At 42.0% G+C, this 14881-nt stretch overlaps 1 protein-coding gene and 1 non-coding gene across 5 annotated transcripts; one reads left to right on the top strand and one right to left on the bottom strand.

The window, feature by feature from the left end:
• Window positions 1-1314: 1314 nt before the first annotated feature.
• LOC114795853 (acid phosphatase type 7-like) lies at window positions 1315-14584 on the bottom strand. 4 transcript variants are annotated; one of them, XM_028989560.1, is made up of 16 exons: window positions 14446-14509; window positions 12111-12163; window positions 11824-11902; window positions 11354-11487; window positions 9915-10115; window positions 9562-9744; window positions 9148-9173; window positions 8066-8163; window positions 5351-5413; window positions 4681-4795; window positions 4485-4598; window positions 3183-3249; window positions 2983-3050; window positions 2546-2617; window positions 2044-2181; window positions 1315-1909 (listed from the first exon to the last, which is right to left on the bottom strand). In XM_028989560.1, the coding sequence occupies exons 4-16, from the start codon at window positions 11457-11459 to the stop codon at window positions 1844-1846; spliced, it is 1317 nt and encodes a 438-aa protein (XP_028845393.1). In that variant the 5' UTR covers window positions 11460-11487; window positions 11824-11902; window positions 12111-12163; window positions 14446-14509; the 3' UTR covers window positions 1315-1843. The 4 variants fall into 4 exon arrangements, with proteins under 4 accessions (XP_028845393.1, XP_028845386.1, XP_028845379.1 ...); XM_028989553.1 differs by lacking the exon at window positions 12111-12163 and having other exon boundaries at window positions 14446-14567; XM_028989546.1 differs by lacking the exons at window positions 11824-11902; window positions 12111-12163 and having other exon boundaries at window positions 14446-14584.
• trnag-ucc (transfer RNA glycine (anticodon UCC)) lies at window positions 10736-10807 on the top strand. Its single transcript has one exon. It is a non-coding gene; the product is annotated as a tRNA-Gly (tRNA).
• Window positions 14585-14881: the final 297 nt, after the last annotated feature.

Raw genomic sequence — 14881 nt, forward strand, 5'->3', positions numbered from 1 at the left:
AGTAGGGTTGAGATTTGGTGACTTGGAGGTTGCAGCACATGATTTACAGCCTTTTCTCCACAGTGTCTACACGTCAGAGGGAGCAACTTGAACTTGGCTTTATGGCCCTTGAAGCAGCATGAGGAAACCACCCAGAAGCCATGATGTATGTCTGCCATGCTACTGTAAGTCATGGAGGCTGTATTAGAGAGGTGTGTAGATTACAGTGAGGCATAATTTACGTTATGAACATTGGTATTATGTCTCAATTTTGTCACATTCACTGTTCATCCCATTCTGTTTGCTTATGGGCAGGTCAAATAAACCTGTGTTAAATAAAGGGTTAAATTAAAGGGTTAAATAAACTTGGCAGCTCTCTGTGCAGCTTTAAGGTCTTTGTTGTTATTTTACTGGCTTGTGTTTTATGCATGTGAACATGCCTGGCCTGGTACAGTATGTGCATTAGAATGAATGCATTCGTACAGGTGTACATTTCACTGGAATCTTTTTTATTTTTTTCATCTTTGTGGAAACATTTTATATTCCAATTTCTGGAGTAATATAAAATGTATATGGTGTCCCTCTGCAGTGCACCTTTGCACCAGCATTCCTAGAGTCTCTGCCATCTTACTTCTTTCGGAGCAATAGGCATGCTGGAAATGATCTGGAGGCACATGAGCCATTTGACTCCCATGGCATCTTACCTGGGCTTGAGCCACACAGTGTACGGTATGCGGTCGTTAGATGTTAATATTGCAACAAAGTGATGTCACCCAGACGTCTGGGACACTCTGTGAAGTGCATTAGTCTGCTTTCTCCTACATTTCTGCAGTAACCACAACCAATTGGGTGTTATATAACCCCCAACTCGTGGCATTTTTGGCCAGGGGCTCCAGTATTTAATCCTAAAAGCCACTTCCTGTATCATTTTGAACTCTTGAACACAAATAGAACTTCTGTCATTACCTGAAATAACACTGTGATTGTGCGGACTTTTTACTAGCACACAGTCGTGATTCAGAGCTGTTTTGTCTGTTATTGCATGATATACAATTTCCAGTCACTTCAGACTCCTTCACTTCACTATATTGTACGTTTGTGTCTCCTTCCTATATTGTGGCGTTACACGCATGCGTTACACGCATGCAGATGAAAAACCTGAGGCATGTCTATTAAAGAAGGTATGGATAATTGGATTTATGCATTTGTCTTGGGTTTTTAGAAGAACATCATGAAATTACACTGTTCTGCTGAAATGCACTTGAGACACTTTGTTCATTTTTATGACTCAGGCAGTGGGATTTGTTCCAGTCACATTTACTGACACAAGCAGACTAAGAGAAAATTATTTATTGCCACCAACTGTTCAGCTTCAAGTATTTGCGTACATTGGTATTTAAGATTTGGTTAAAAGCCACTTTATTTCCCCATGAAAATAATAAAACAGGGTCAAGTAAAAGGTTTAAATCAACAGCTTCCATTAAGTAAAAAAATCTATAAAATATGTGTTCTTTGCATTAAAACCCACCTCAGAGTTTAGATAACTGTGGAGAGGTGGAATGGATTCCTTCACCTTTCGGGAATAGGAAATTTCCTTCAGGAACATAAACAGGCTGACTGTATGTGTATGAAACCTGAAGACTGGTATTTTCCTGCAATTCTGTACATGCCCATCCACTCTATGCTGGGCAGGCCCGATCACCGCTTGAAGTGGAGAGATCTTCCACATACCATTAAAACAATCATCAGTGAGTTTACAGGGGGCTATAAAGTGAAGAAGTGCAGTTCTCAAATCATTAGGTGATAATGTAATTTCCTGAGACATTGGTCCACTTCCTGCAGTGCAACGCTTCTGGAAGCTTCCTCAGAGCCAGGCCTGTGGCCCATGCTTTTCTTTCACCAGCCACATGCTGTCAATCACTTTACTGTCCTAAAGTAAAAAAAGACGGGTGTCAGGCAATCAGACAACAATCTTGGCATAATCACATTTCTTGTACAAACCAGGTTATGTTTATACTTCAAGTATAGAATTAACCCAGAAGAATATTTTGAATATGAACTCACCTGGTCATCGGACACCTGCTCCAGGTACAGGTGGCTGGAGTTGAACACCTGCATGCGGGCGTAGCCATAGTCTGAGCTCCTGAAGGCACTCCAGTCCCTAGGGGTGGGGATGAAGGGGTCGGTCCTCTCTCTACAGCCCTTCAATGGTCAAAAATGTCTAGATTATGTGTGCACATAGACATATGGATTTGCAATGTTATGTGTATACATTTCTCTAATCCTCACATTCCTGCCATTAAATTGAATAAATGAGCATAAATTCTAGATCGTCTAGTCTTAGAATATGATTACTTACGTTAACTATAAATCAGCAAGAAGGACAGTTTTAATTGTGCTGTATGTGAAATCAAAATTGGATGAGAATTTTTTCACCTTACAATCTAAACCCTCCTGTACATTTATTTTGATTTAAGCAAATCATGCAAAAGCTCATTCTTGTTGCCTCATGGAACTGTGGAGGGATGAAAAATTTCCTAAGAAAGAGTTAAGTGCTGGTACTTACTGCAGATCCAGTGATAATGTGCACAGGGGCTTTCGGATTAACGTATGGATGTTCCACACTACCATTATAGACCTGTGAACAGACAGAATAGACATGTTAATTTAATGTCAATCAGTCTCAATTCCTTCCTTTCAGCATATCAGGTGTATCTTCAAATGTTTCATGTACAAAATCCTACTTTCAAATTAAGTATTCCAATAAAAATAGTATCTATAAATAGTTGATAACTAATTAGTTAAAAATTCTATATTTATGTTATTGTAGACTCTAATTATATATTAACCGATGGCCATACAACTGCTGCATGATAGCTAGATTATCTAGATTATTACTGAAGTCAGGATTTTCATGCAGCTCTACCCTTCTTGTGTGATATGCCATCATTGTGTGATATGTTGTGTGATCTGTGTGTGGATAATGAAAAGCCATGGCCTTACCTTGTAGCCATAGACAGGCCACAGACGCTCGTAGCTGTGCTCATGGGCCCACAGCTCCAGGTCCACTCCTACAGAATAGTCCAGAACAAACAATCATGTTTTTCCTGCTATCGTAGGTTTCTGTGTTTAATTTAAAAAGCCGGAGACAAAACCAACTGAAAGGAACATATGGAAAAATCATGATCAAACTGTAACCGCACCGAATTTGTAGAAGAGATCTTCCAGACCAGGAACTGGTGGTGTGGTGTCATTGCGTCCAGTTCTGACCTGCACAAGAAAAGTGAACAGAGATCTGAAGACTGGATGTAGATCAGACATATTAAGAATACTATTTAGAAAAGCCTTCCAGAAAAAAACTCTGAAACCGACATACAGCCCTCAAAATCCTGATTTTTTTTTCACACTGAGAAAAACAAAACTACCTATATAAACCAAATAAACACTGGTTCACATGCTAAGACATTTTCTGAATATGTCCTATAAATGGATAGAAATGTTAGTGAACTGAGCATTCTTTCTAAGTCTGGTATGGCAATAATTAAATCGACGCATCTCTGAGATGACCAACAGTGGCCCACATACAACAACCATTAGTTTATGCCAGATCAGAGAAAGAACAGTACCTCATAATAACAGGTTTGAGCTGCAACCTGGGTTATTAATCCAGTCTATGGTCTGGTTCAGTTTGTAGGGTGGGCTATTAGCCTATTAATCCAATTTCCTTATTTAAGGACAAAAGAATAAATTGTTCCAGCAAATATAAGAGCTTTTTTTTGACACACTGCTGGTTATAACAAGAGTGTTTATGGTCGGCGGGACTGTCTGCATGGACAGAGGACATTGCGTCTGGCGCCAGTGAGTAATGGACCTCCGGCACCATATCATCTACCAAATAATCAGGCCCAGCTCCGGTAGCGCCTTCTGCTCATTATCCTGATGGAGTAGTCCAGAACACGTAGCAGGCCAGATAACCTCCACTCTATCTAATAAAACAATGCAAATTACTGATGCAGCGTTTAGTGACAGCACACAGCAAGGTGCAAACAAGACTGTCCGCAGCCAGAATTTTGCGCTTACATAACCTTGTTTGTCAATGCTGCGTGAGGTTATGTCAGCACACTGTGCTAATTTACTGGCACCACATGTAATGACTTAATAATACTGGAGTACTTACCAGTAAGACACTGGGCATGTATGATTTCATTTGTGTCTAATCTGTTTATACGCAGTTATACACAGTTAGATGTGTGAGATTTGTCTGTGGGTGGAGTACAAAACAGTGACATTTTTATTATACTAAATCACCATCTTAAAGTGGTGTTCTGCTGGAGAGAGGTACGTTATTGAGTTTGACTTTTTTTATGAAGGCTGTGTACGTTTCCTTTACTGTTTTACTCTCAGAAACAGCTCTATAATGAGGTTTGTGAATTCTTACTGAAAATATACATGGAGCAGTCACATTCACTCTATATCCATTCTTGTATATGGTGGCCAATACATACATAGCTCTCAAACTTGGTACAGTCATCCCTATCTGCGTTGGAACAGTACATCGGCCGATGGCCCATGGTGATGATCCAGGGCCTCAGTGCTCTGTTCTCTGGTTTGGCTGCCTCCTGAAGAGCAAAACAGGCATCCCAGTGTCAATGTCTCCAACAGGAGTGAGACCAAGAGCAATGTGGGAGCAAAGCAGCGCACCTCCAGGTCTTTCTTTAACCACTCGTACTGTTTAAACACAAGGTCCAGACCATAATTGAGATAGAAGAAGAGTTCAGTAGAGAAGGAGACGATGTGAACAGGCCCAATGTTCCAGCTGTGGATAAACAATCACCAAAGGGTTAATGGCCTCAACCAAGAAGATGGACATTTTTATATTGTTTTTATATTATATTAATGTTGGAGAGGTCTAGGACATGACATGAAACTCAAAACCCACCAGTGGCTACACTACGGATAATTCATAATATTGCAACATAGCAACGGCACGGCTCTGCGTCAATTAGACAAAGTGGCATATCAAAAGCCATCTGTGCCAGTTATAGATGGGACCATGGCACGGTTTTATTCTTAACAGGAAGACTTGGGAGCAGGTCTGTGGTGCACTATGGTGGGATAGAGTAACAGTGGCAGACAGGGGCAGTCACGCGATGTGCAGCCATTCCCCCGGGCCGGCCGTTCTGTTTGGAGAAGGGAGGCCGATTTCACAGGGGACTGGAGAGTGAGGTGCAGTTGACTCACTGGTGTCCTAACGTCTCTGGTATTTTGTTTGGACGGACAACTAGCTGTTACGTAACCCCCCCAGAAAATGCGCTTACCCCTGCTGGACTGTGGGTGATTGGAAAGGTGTGCAAGTGTGTGTTTTACCTACCTGTACCACAGGCTCTCTGTATCCCCCGGCATGCTGAATCGATTTCGGTAGTTGGAGAAGTTGCTGTGAACACGCAGAAATGAGATTAGATTTGCTGCCGCTGATGAACGAGCACCCACGGCGCATGGCCACACCTCGTCGCCTAGCAACAACATCAACAGCACCGGCCCACTACAGGGAAGCTGCCCCGCGGTGGTCACACTCTGCCTCTATGAAAGTCCCTGGGAAACCTCCTCAGTATTATGGCCTCTTACCGGCTGAACAAAGAAAGATGCTATCCAGGGAAGGCCGGCAATCACAGCTATGGCGGAATTTAAAATTTATTATATTTGCAATAGCTACATTTTAATAAGACTATTAAAAAAGTGAAAGGCGATCAGGCCATGAGTAAGATGAATGGAACGGAATAGGCTGATCGTTCCACTGTTAAGGTTAATGCAGGGCCGTGTCTTTAATTTAAACCTGAAAATGTGGGGCACTCCAGGTCCTGTTTTAACTCTGGGGACCCTGCTGGAAACTCCAACAATTATAATGCAAAAAGAATCACATCACAGCGCACTGACACGCAAATGGCCTCGACGAATTATTAGCAATTCCAACCACGTCCACTTTTTCAAATGAGGTCCTCTGAGAAGCTAAACCTCACTGCTGAAATGGCAAAGAGAGAGTGGCAGCAGATGAAGAGGGAAGCAGGGAGAAAGAGGGGGCAAAACAGGCCACTGAAAGAGGCCATGGGCTGGTAACTATTATAGGAAGGGGTTAAAGGTCAAAGGGACAGATGAAGGTCAGGTCCATTTCTCTAGGGCTGTAGGTAACTATTTAGGGAGCCTTTGAGTTAAGGATCAAGCCAGTGTCGGTCAAGATAAAGGCTGTGAAAATGACCAGACAAGTGAGGGATCTTTTTGCAAAATAAAATGTACTGCCAAAAAAAAATTCTTTTAAATTAAATGTGCATTTGAAAGAGAAAATACATAAAAGTAGATACTGTTCTGGACCAATATATGGCACAAAACAAGGGGCATATCAAAAGTTCAAACCAAAACTGCAGAATTTGTCAAGTAGCACTGTAATAAATCTGTCTGTGCCCATTAGAAGAATTTAAAGACACTGAAAACTGGGTCAGCTTAAAGTATTTCACACTCAAGCTAAAGAAAGTTTAGCAAATACAAAACAACTTGTACCAAACCAGCATTTCACTTCATTGCAACAGGAGCTGGAAAACACACATTTAGAGATTCACACCTCCACCTTGTGGTTAAACACACATCGAGCACAGGTACAAATTCCACTGGTGATTTTTTGACTGTTGCCCATTAAAAAATTAAACCAAAAGTTTGATTCAGCAACTTGAAACCACAAACTGTACATGGAACTTGAAAAACACAGGAGACAAACTGTTCTGTTCCTGCTTTCTTTGCCACAAAAATGCACAAGGCGTATGGAAATATGTTGTCAAAAGCAATGTGGATGGGAAATAGCGTCCCTCGCATCAAGCAAAGAACACGTCTCATCTAACGCACCATCATAATTACAAGCTGTATTTTACGAAGCAGACAGAACATCTGTATACATCAGTGTAAAAGCACAGAAAATTGGAGATTAATGGCAACGGAACCAAAAGGCCGGGACATAGTGTGAGGAGAACTAAAAGTGCCTTGACTCAGCGTCGCCTGTGCAACTGTTGCCATTGTGCTACTAACATGCTGAAGGCACAGATTTGCGTGGTCCACCCTTTCGGTACACTTTGCACTCATCTGGTTGGGTGGCTGGAAGTACAAAGCGAAAGTGGGGTGTGGCGTCTTCTACAGGGAATAAAGTGGTGCTGATTCTGGTTTGAACATCAGGTGATACGAAACAGACAAAACATGGGTGTCTGATTTCTTACCAATTCCACAACATCAGTACGTGAAGTATCCTACTGTGATATGTCTATAAAATATAAAGGCGGGGCGCCATCCCACCACAGGGTGCATTCAGTCACACCAAGGATGAAATCAGAGACAACACACAAGGGCCGAACTTAGGATTCTAACACACCGTCGTACCACTGCGCCGACCCACAAACTGCACAGCTTTAAATGGTGATTTCCGTATGCAACTAGGGAAACCCGGGCATCTTTTGGGCCCTGGGTTGCATCAATAAATATGCTGCACAAGAACACGGCAAGTCCCGCCCAGTCAGAAGCCCAGAGACGGCGCCAGTTTGGTTCCTTCTGTCCGCTGGAACAGTAGACCCCCCGCCTCCAAGGCTCCGAATGAGCATTTTCCATATTTTCTCCACAATCTCTTCTCTCCAAGTGCCACGTTTATTTTGGAGACTCGGCCCATGTTTAGAAGTTGGTGGTTCTTGGAGGGTGTACAGTACCAAGCTAAAATTGCCCCCATCTGTTTCGGGAACAGCAAGAAAATGAGTTTAACGGCCAAACAATGTTTAGAAGAGTGGAAAAGCGCACTGGTCCTGTCACTAAGTAAGCCAGCGGCTTCATTGGAGTCTTTGCAGCAGCCGCACAGTAGCAGGGTCAGGGGAAGCAGGTCGTCTGATATTTGATAAAACTAACACATACAAGTCGTTAATCAAGTGAAATGTAAAAAGAAGCCTAATTGAATGCCGTGATGGGTTGGGATGAGATGTTCTGTTTGGTTCTGAAAATACCTCAGCTTCACCCATCATGGGTAACTGTCCCAGTATTCAGTGCCTTGGGCAGGGATACTCACTATGCCTGCTCGTGATTCCCGGGACATGTCATGTATGGCACATAAGCAGCGATGGACTCCACCTGCCGCATGAACTCGTCACCGATACGAGCGTTGTCCTGGAAACCAACAGAAAGAAGGGGCAGAACCTGAGCTCAGCATAACATACTGAGATCTGACAAAGCAAGCAGCCAAAATTATAATCATTATTATTTTTGACTCACTAATTACTGATATAAGTGATATAAGCAATAAAGACAGAATTAAAGACCCAATAAAGACATTATTAAAAAATGGATGGAAAATATTTTGTGATCTTTTGTGCCTTTAGTGCAAATCCATTTTCCAGATGACTTACAAGAACACGCCGTGTACATACCTACCAAACCATTTTGAAATGAAAACCGGGTATTAAAAACAGTAATGTAATGGTATCAACCGCATCATAAAAAAATGCACACATTCAAATTCAGGAAAAATATTAATGACTGTTCCAGCAGGTCTCATGACAGTTTTTCTATTTACAGCTCAGGAAGCTGTGGAATGGAAGTGTACATTCCAGCTTTCATACTGGTTGCACTGGGACGATTACAGTCTTGTGGCTGTCTGATTGTGGCACCCAAAAATAATCCTCTGTCCTCCTTATGGGAAAATGTTCAAATTTGCAATCAAAAGTTTTACACAAGTCATTACATAGAAACTGATCTATTTCAGGATGAAAATATCTCCTGGTATTAATAATTACCCTCATTCACATGCTCATAAAGAGTCAGGGTTTATAGAAAAGTATCAGATAATGTCAATAACCCTCCAGTAGAATTAAGGTTTGTTTGTGGACCTCTTACAGCCACATTAAGTCTGGCCTGAGTGATATTCGTCCTCATAAAAATGGTAACAGCCGTTTCAGCTGCATTTATCAAATCTGTGGATAAGGAGCGTGCACAAACAATCACACACTTCACCCTAGCAAGAGCTGTGGCCAGCAGTGGTCATGTAATGCTTTACACAATTTCAATCTTGACTTATCCTGATTCAACCTTTCTGACCAACACCAGACAGGAATCAAGAAAGTTATTAAAAAATAAAGCAAAATTTAAAAATACCTCATCCATGTCATACGCGAAGTCCCCTACGGAAAATAAAAACATTTTATTAAATGGGTACAGCCGGATGTCCACCATCATCTGAGACGCCATTATCCACAGCACCTTACAATCAGTAGTTACAGTCAGGTTTGAACCTGTAACATTGTGCTCTTCTGGTTTATAGGCAAGTGTTTTACCCACTAGGCTACTAGCGCCTACTACCATATGAGCAGCCCCATATTTACATAAGATACCCCATGACTGCATAATAACCTTTTCTTTACTTTATATATTATTCGGTATTTCACAACCAACAAATGAGCACCAAATCACGACAATGGACAACTGGTGATAGACACAATCTATATTTTATTTATTGAATGGATTTATTGAAAAGATTTTGGTTCTTGTTGCCGTAAACAAGTCACTTACCAACATGAAGAATAACATCGTACATCCTGGCCTGGGTGTCCTTCTGCAGTTGGGCGAGAGACTGGGGGTTCTCATTTCCCATGTCCCCATACACTGCAAACTTGGGGCTCCAGTGAACACTTTCATCCAGAGCAGTGAAGTAAAACAGATCACTCCAGCCAGCATCACTGCCACAGTGATAAACTGTAGAGACAAGGATCAGTGATTAGATGGCATCACCGTCCAACCAGTTGATGGCAGAAGCCTAATGTTCAATTTATTTATCTGTTCAAATAAATACATAATCATGCATCCAAAAACCCCACTCACACTACAATGTATAAATGTAGGTGGTCAGAACAAAATGCCCTCACCATACGTGGAACCAGGCTTCAGGTCTGATAGAGTGACCCTGTGGATGTACATCTTCCTCTTCTCTGAGCCCCCATCCTCAAACACAACAGAGCTGCCCTTGGCAGTCTGGTCAAGGAACTTGCCCCCCCACTGGCTGTACTCTACCACACTGTCCACCTTGTCTTCAGTGGTCCAGGTGATCACCATGGAGCCGTAGACCCCTGAGGAAGAAAAAACTTACATTTAAAATGACATATTTAACCCTTTAAAGCCTGAACTAAAAAATTATGTTTATTAGGCCCTTTAACAAAATAAATAATGTATGTTTTTTGGTTTGTATCGTATGTGATACTTCAGGTAATAACAAACTTTGCTCCCATCATCATGCTCTGCATTGGGAGTCCAATTCCCATTATCCACTTCATTATCTGTCTCCACAAGGCCCTCTATGTGTCACGGCCGGGTGCAGCTGGGCTCACAACCTGGAAACAACTTGTGTGCTTTCAGTTCCCGGCCTTACGTGCCTTTGAGTTTGTTTTCGTTTATTTCTATTCCTTTCTTGGCCATCGCGCCTGTTTCTGTTGTGTTTAATAAATACCTGCGGCACCTAAATGTCTGGCTTCTGTGCCTTAATCACCCCCGCACCCAAAGACGTGACACTATGTCACTGAAATTGCCATCAAGCAAGTTCAGGACATCATCAGCAGTAAACTTCCTGTTAAGCAGTCTATAAATTAGCTAGCGCAAAGATATTTGTGAATTCTGGCAATTTATTTGTTGTAAATATCACATTTCAATGTGTAATTGATTCATCAATACACTGTATTGTGTACTAATGTGTGCGTTGGTGGTACAGAGGAGTGCATAGCTGCCTTCCAAGCAGTTGACCCGGGTTCGATTCCCGGCCAACGCAGTGCATTGTTTGCAACAGAAATCTAATAAGGGGCAGTGGGGGCCTAGTGGTTAAGGAAGCGGCCCCGTAATCAGAAGGTTGACGGATCGAATCCCGATCTGCCAAGGTACCACTGAGGTGCCACTGATCAAAGCACCGTCCCCACACACTGCTCCACGGGCGCCTGTCATGGCTGCCCACTGTGCACCAAGGGTGATGGGTTAAATGCAGAGGACAAATTTCACTGTGTGCTGCTGTGTATCACATGTGACAATCACTTCACTTTAAATTTACAATGTGGACTAAGGAAAATAACTGTATATAATGTCCAGAAAAAAACAAATGACTATTGACAGCTTTACCATTTAATCTCCCTTTATCCCGAATGTGAAGATTGTTGTAGTGTAAAATGGCATCCAACAGGGGACAGAAGACAAGCATCAGATAGTATACAAAAGACTTTTATGAAAAGTTCACAAGCATACTTTGGACCAATACAGCATTTGCACTGTTGAATTTCTAAATTCAAATTAATAAAATAAACACAGAAAGAAATCAAATATTTACCTGGATAAGAGATGTGTATCTGCTCAGGCTGGGGCTTGATTGGTGGGACAGAAAATGCCAGCTGGGCCAGACCACAGAGAATCAGGGCCACACGGACGTCCGCCATTTTTACTTTAGTGGATGGCGAGTTGTTCCTGGAATTAGGAAGAAGGAGGTGGTGGTGGTGGTGGTGAGAGAGGCAAACACAGAGACAGAGAGTATATTTATATAAAAAAAAAAAACTTTATTGCAATCCCATGACTTCAGATATTTCACAGAACTGATGTGGCATAAAAGCCCCTGGTGAAACGCAAACACAGCTGGACTCTGCACCTATAACCATTTGAAGCAATAAAACATCCCTACTGTACACAATGCAGAAACTCAATTTAGTCTGCAAAAGGGGGCAAAAATATGTTCTACAGATGCAATTTAGTTCATTCAAATTTTATTTGTCTGAGGAAAAGAGCACACATGCATTGGCTATTTACCTTGCTTGCTGTGTTCAGAGCAGACCTACTCTCTTCAGGCAAGAATCAACATGGCGAGAGGTAACCGTATTTCAAATGTCTGCAAAACATTCTGTTTTTAAATACACTGAACTTAAATTACGTTCCACATTATCTGAGTACCCATCTTAAATATTAAGACAATTAAAAGTGCAAATATTACAGTTTTTTTAGCATGTTTGTTTCATTTTCCATATTAGTTCATTCAAAAATATTTCGTCTGAGAAAAAGAGCGCACATGCATTGGCTATGTTCTCAAAGCTATTTACCTTGCTTGCTGTGTTCAGAGCAGACCTACTCTCTTCAGGCAAGAATCAGCATTCTGAAGTTGAAAGTTAATACTATATCCAGTCACATGAGAGGCTTCAGATGACCAGATGGCCACATCTCAGAATTTAAGAAGACACTGACTTTAAACGGCTAATTTACTTAGGGTTTCAGTTTAGTTCGCACCCACAGACTCCACTTTACTAAAACCAGGTAGAAATCGGGAATTCATGAAATGCCAGTGGAATTTCTACAGACAATGCATACATTTTCCATGTTATCAGTCCCCAGGGCTAACGTGTGCTAATGTTTGATTTACTATGAGGTTGCTCCTTGGTTTAGAAAAAAAAAGGGAACTGCTGGATTTCCCAGTGGTACAGAAACAAGCAGAGCTGATCGAGAGTCAATAACAGGAACAAGAGAGGGGGGTTTACGTGATGCTGATCCACAGAACTGTGAAAATAAACTGGAATAAAATAAACTGTTAAGCTAAAGCATAATTTTAGTCTACATATACAAGGAATATGTTGATGTAATGGTCTATGGCTAGCTCTATGAATGCAGAAATGTGCTTAAATGCTTAGCCAGCTGTTTGCGCTTCTCTAATACAAAGTTTCAAGTTTTATTGTCATATACAGATAACAATGTAGCATCATTACCCATAATTAAATTATGTTCCCCCAACTTTACATACACATATATACAAAAATATGTGTGCTTGTGTGTGTGTGTGTATATATATATATATATATATATATATATATACACACACACACACACACACACACACACACACACACACACACACACATACGCACACACTTGTCATGCCTTAATACTGGGTACTTCAATATAACGCCATACAAGCAGTTTGAAAACTTGCCATGTGATGCACGGGACACAAAAAAATTGTTTCACTTTTAAAATGAATAAAAGTCTGTGAACTCAAGACAAAACCATTCAGACAAAACTATTGCACTAAACATTTCGATGTGTAATGGGTGTCAAAACTGTACAATGCTTCAATAAATTGTTTGTGCAAAACCAATATATGCAACTAAAATGATCAAGATGGTGTGATGCGAGGGACAACAAATATTTTAATTATGCCTTATTCAATATATATACTGAACTTTGAATGTCATTTTTTAAAGACACTGAACTTAAATGAAGTTCTACATTATCTGAGTATCCATCTTAAATATTAAGACAATTAAAAGTGCAAATATTACAGATTTTTGCTTGTTGGTTTCATTTTCCAGAGAAAAAAAAAGTAAAAGGTGCAATAGTAAGAAAAGTAAGAAAACTGAAACTCTGCTATGGCACGCTGCGTGAGAAACTTGATGTTGAACATCAACATACCAAAATACTAAAGGGCTGCGCAAAATATATGACCATCCATCCATCACGACTGCTCTGCTTAGGGTCACAGGGGTCACAGTGTTACCCAGCGATCCGTTTTCCTGTCAAATTCCTCCACTTCCTCCTGGGGGGGCATTCCCGGGCCAGCTGGGGGATATAATACCACCAGTGTGTGCTGGGCTTTTACACCCCCTGGCACAATGCACTCAGCAAGGGTATCACCATTAGCTGAGCAAATTACCTCACCCGTCACCAGCCACGGACGAGCAGCGGCCCTCCGGGGCCCACATGGGGCCAGTGGTGACAGGTCGCTGTGAAAGCATTACCCCCCACCATCTCAGCACCTATCAAACATTTACGTTCACATCGATGCCATTCAGCAGTAGCCCTTATACAGAGTCGTTTAAGGGACAGTCCCCGTGGAGTAACTCGGGGCCGGGTGTCTTGCTCAGTATCTGCGGTCTTCTGGTTCCACCCCTGAGTAATGTTGGTTAAATGGGGACAGAAGTTGCGTGAGCAACTTGAGTTAAAAGTGGAGGACACTTCACGGTGACAGGTGAAGTGAAGTGAAAGTGAAGTGATTGTCACTGTGATAAACAGCACAGCACATGGAGACACAACGACATGTGTCCTCTGCTTTTAACCCATCACCCAGTGAGCAGTGGCACCTTGGTGGATCGGGATTCGAACCGGCAACCTTCTGATTACAGGGACACTTCCTTAACCGCTAGGCCACCACTGCCCCAGAAAATGCCACCAATGCCAACCACTTTCACTTTCACCTTCACCACACGCCCTCCACGAACACGACAAGAGAGTCTGAGTGCACCTCGGTTTCCTCGGCAAAATTATTTAAAATAATTTAACGTGACAGCCCCGCCAAACGCTGAAGGTTGTTCTACTGCTTCACGACCATTATTGCCACTTCGCGTAAAGTACGTGACAGTCGCGGCGTAAAACAAATGAAACGAGTACCGTTCGCGACGGCTCCGTCACCCCCCGTGGCCCGAACTCGCACCGCAGTTACTCATCCGCGGGCCCGTGGTCGCGGGCGGTCCGCCATGTTCGTTGTTTATTTACCCCGCTGGCCACGTGACGTCCCCCGGGTGCGACGTGTGTGGAGTTTCCGGGGCAACGGCGCCACCGCGTGACACGAAACGGTACTACAAAAAATAATCGAAAACATTACTTACATAAAACACTTAATTTTTTTATGCGATGGATAAAACGGCATAATTGCAGGCTTCGTTTTTAATAACAGGTATTTTTAAAGAGTCCCAAAGACCACATGAGGCGAGGTTATGGCATGTGAATCGGCTGAAACTGCAAAAACACAAAATGATTTAACACAAACGCTGTAAACACATTTACATTTACAGCATTTATCAGATGCCCTTACCCAGAGAGACTT

This window comes from Denticeps clupeoides, chromosome 1, assembly GCF_900700375.1.
Source record: "Denticeps clupeoides chromosome 1, fDenClu1.1, whole genome shotgun sequence".
Lineage (NCBI taxonomy): Eukaryota > Metazoa > Chordata > Actinopteri > Clupeiformes > Denticipitidae > Denticeps > Denticeps clupeoides.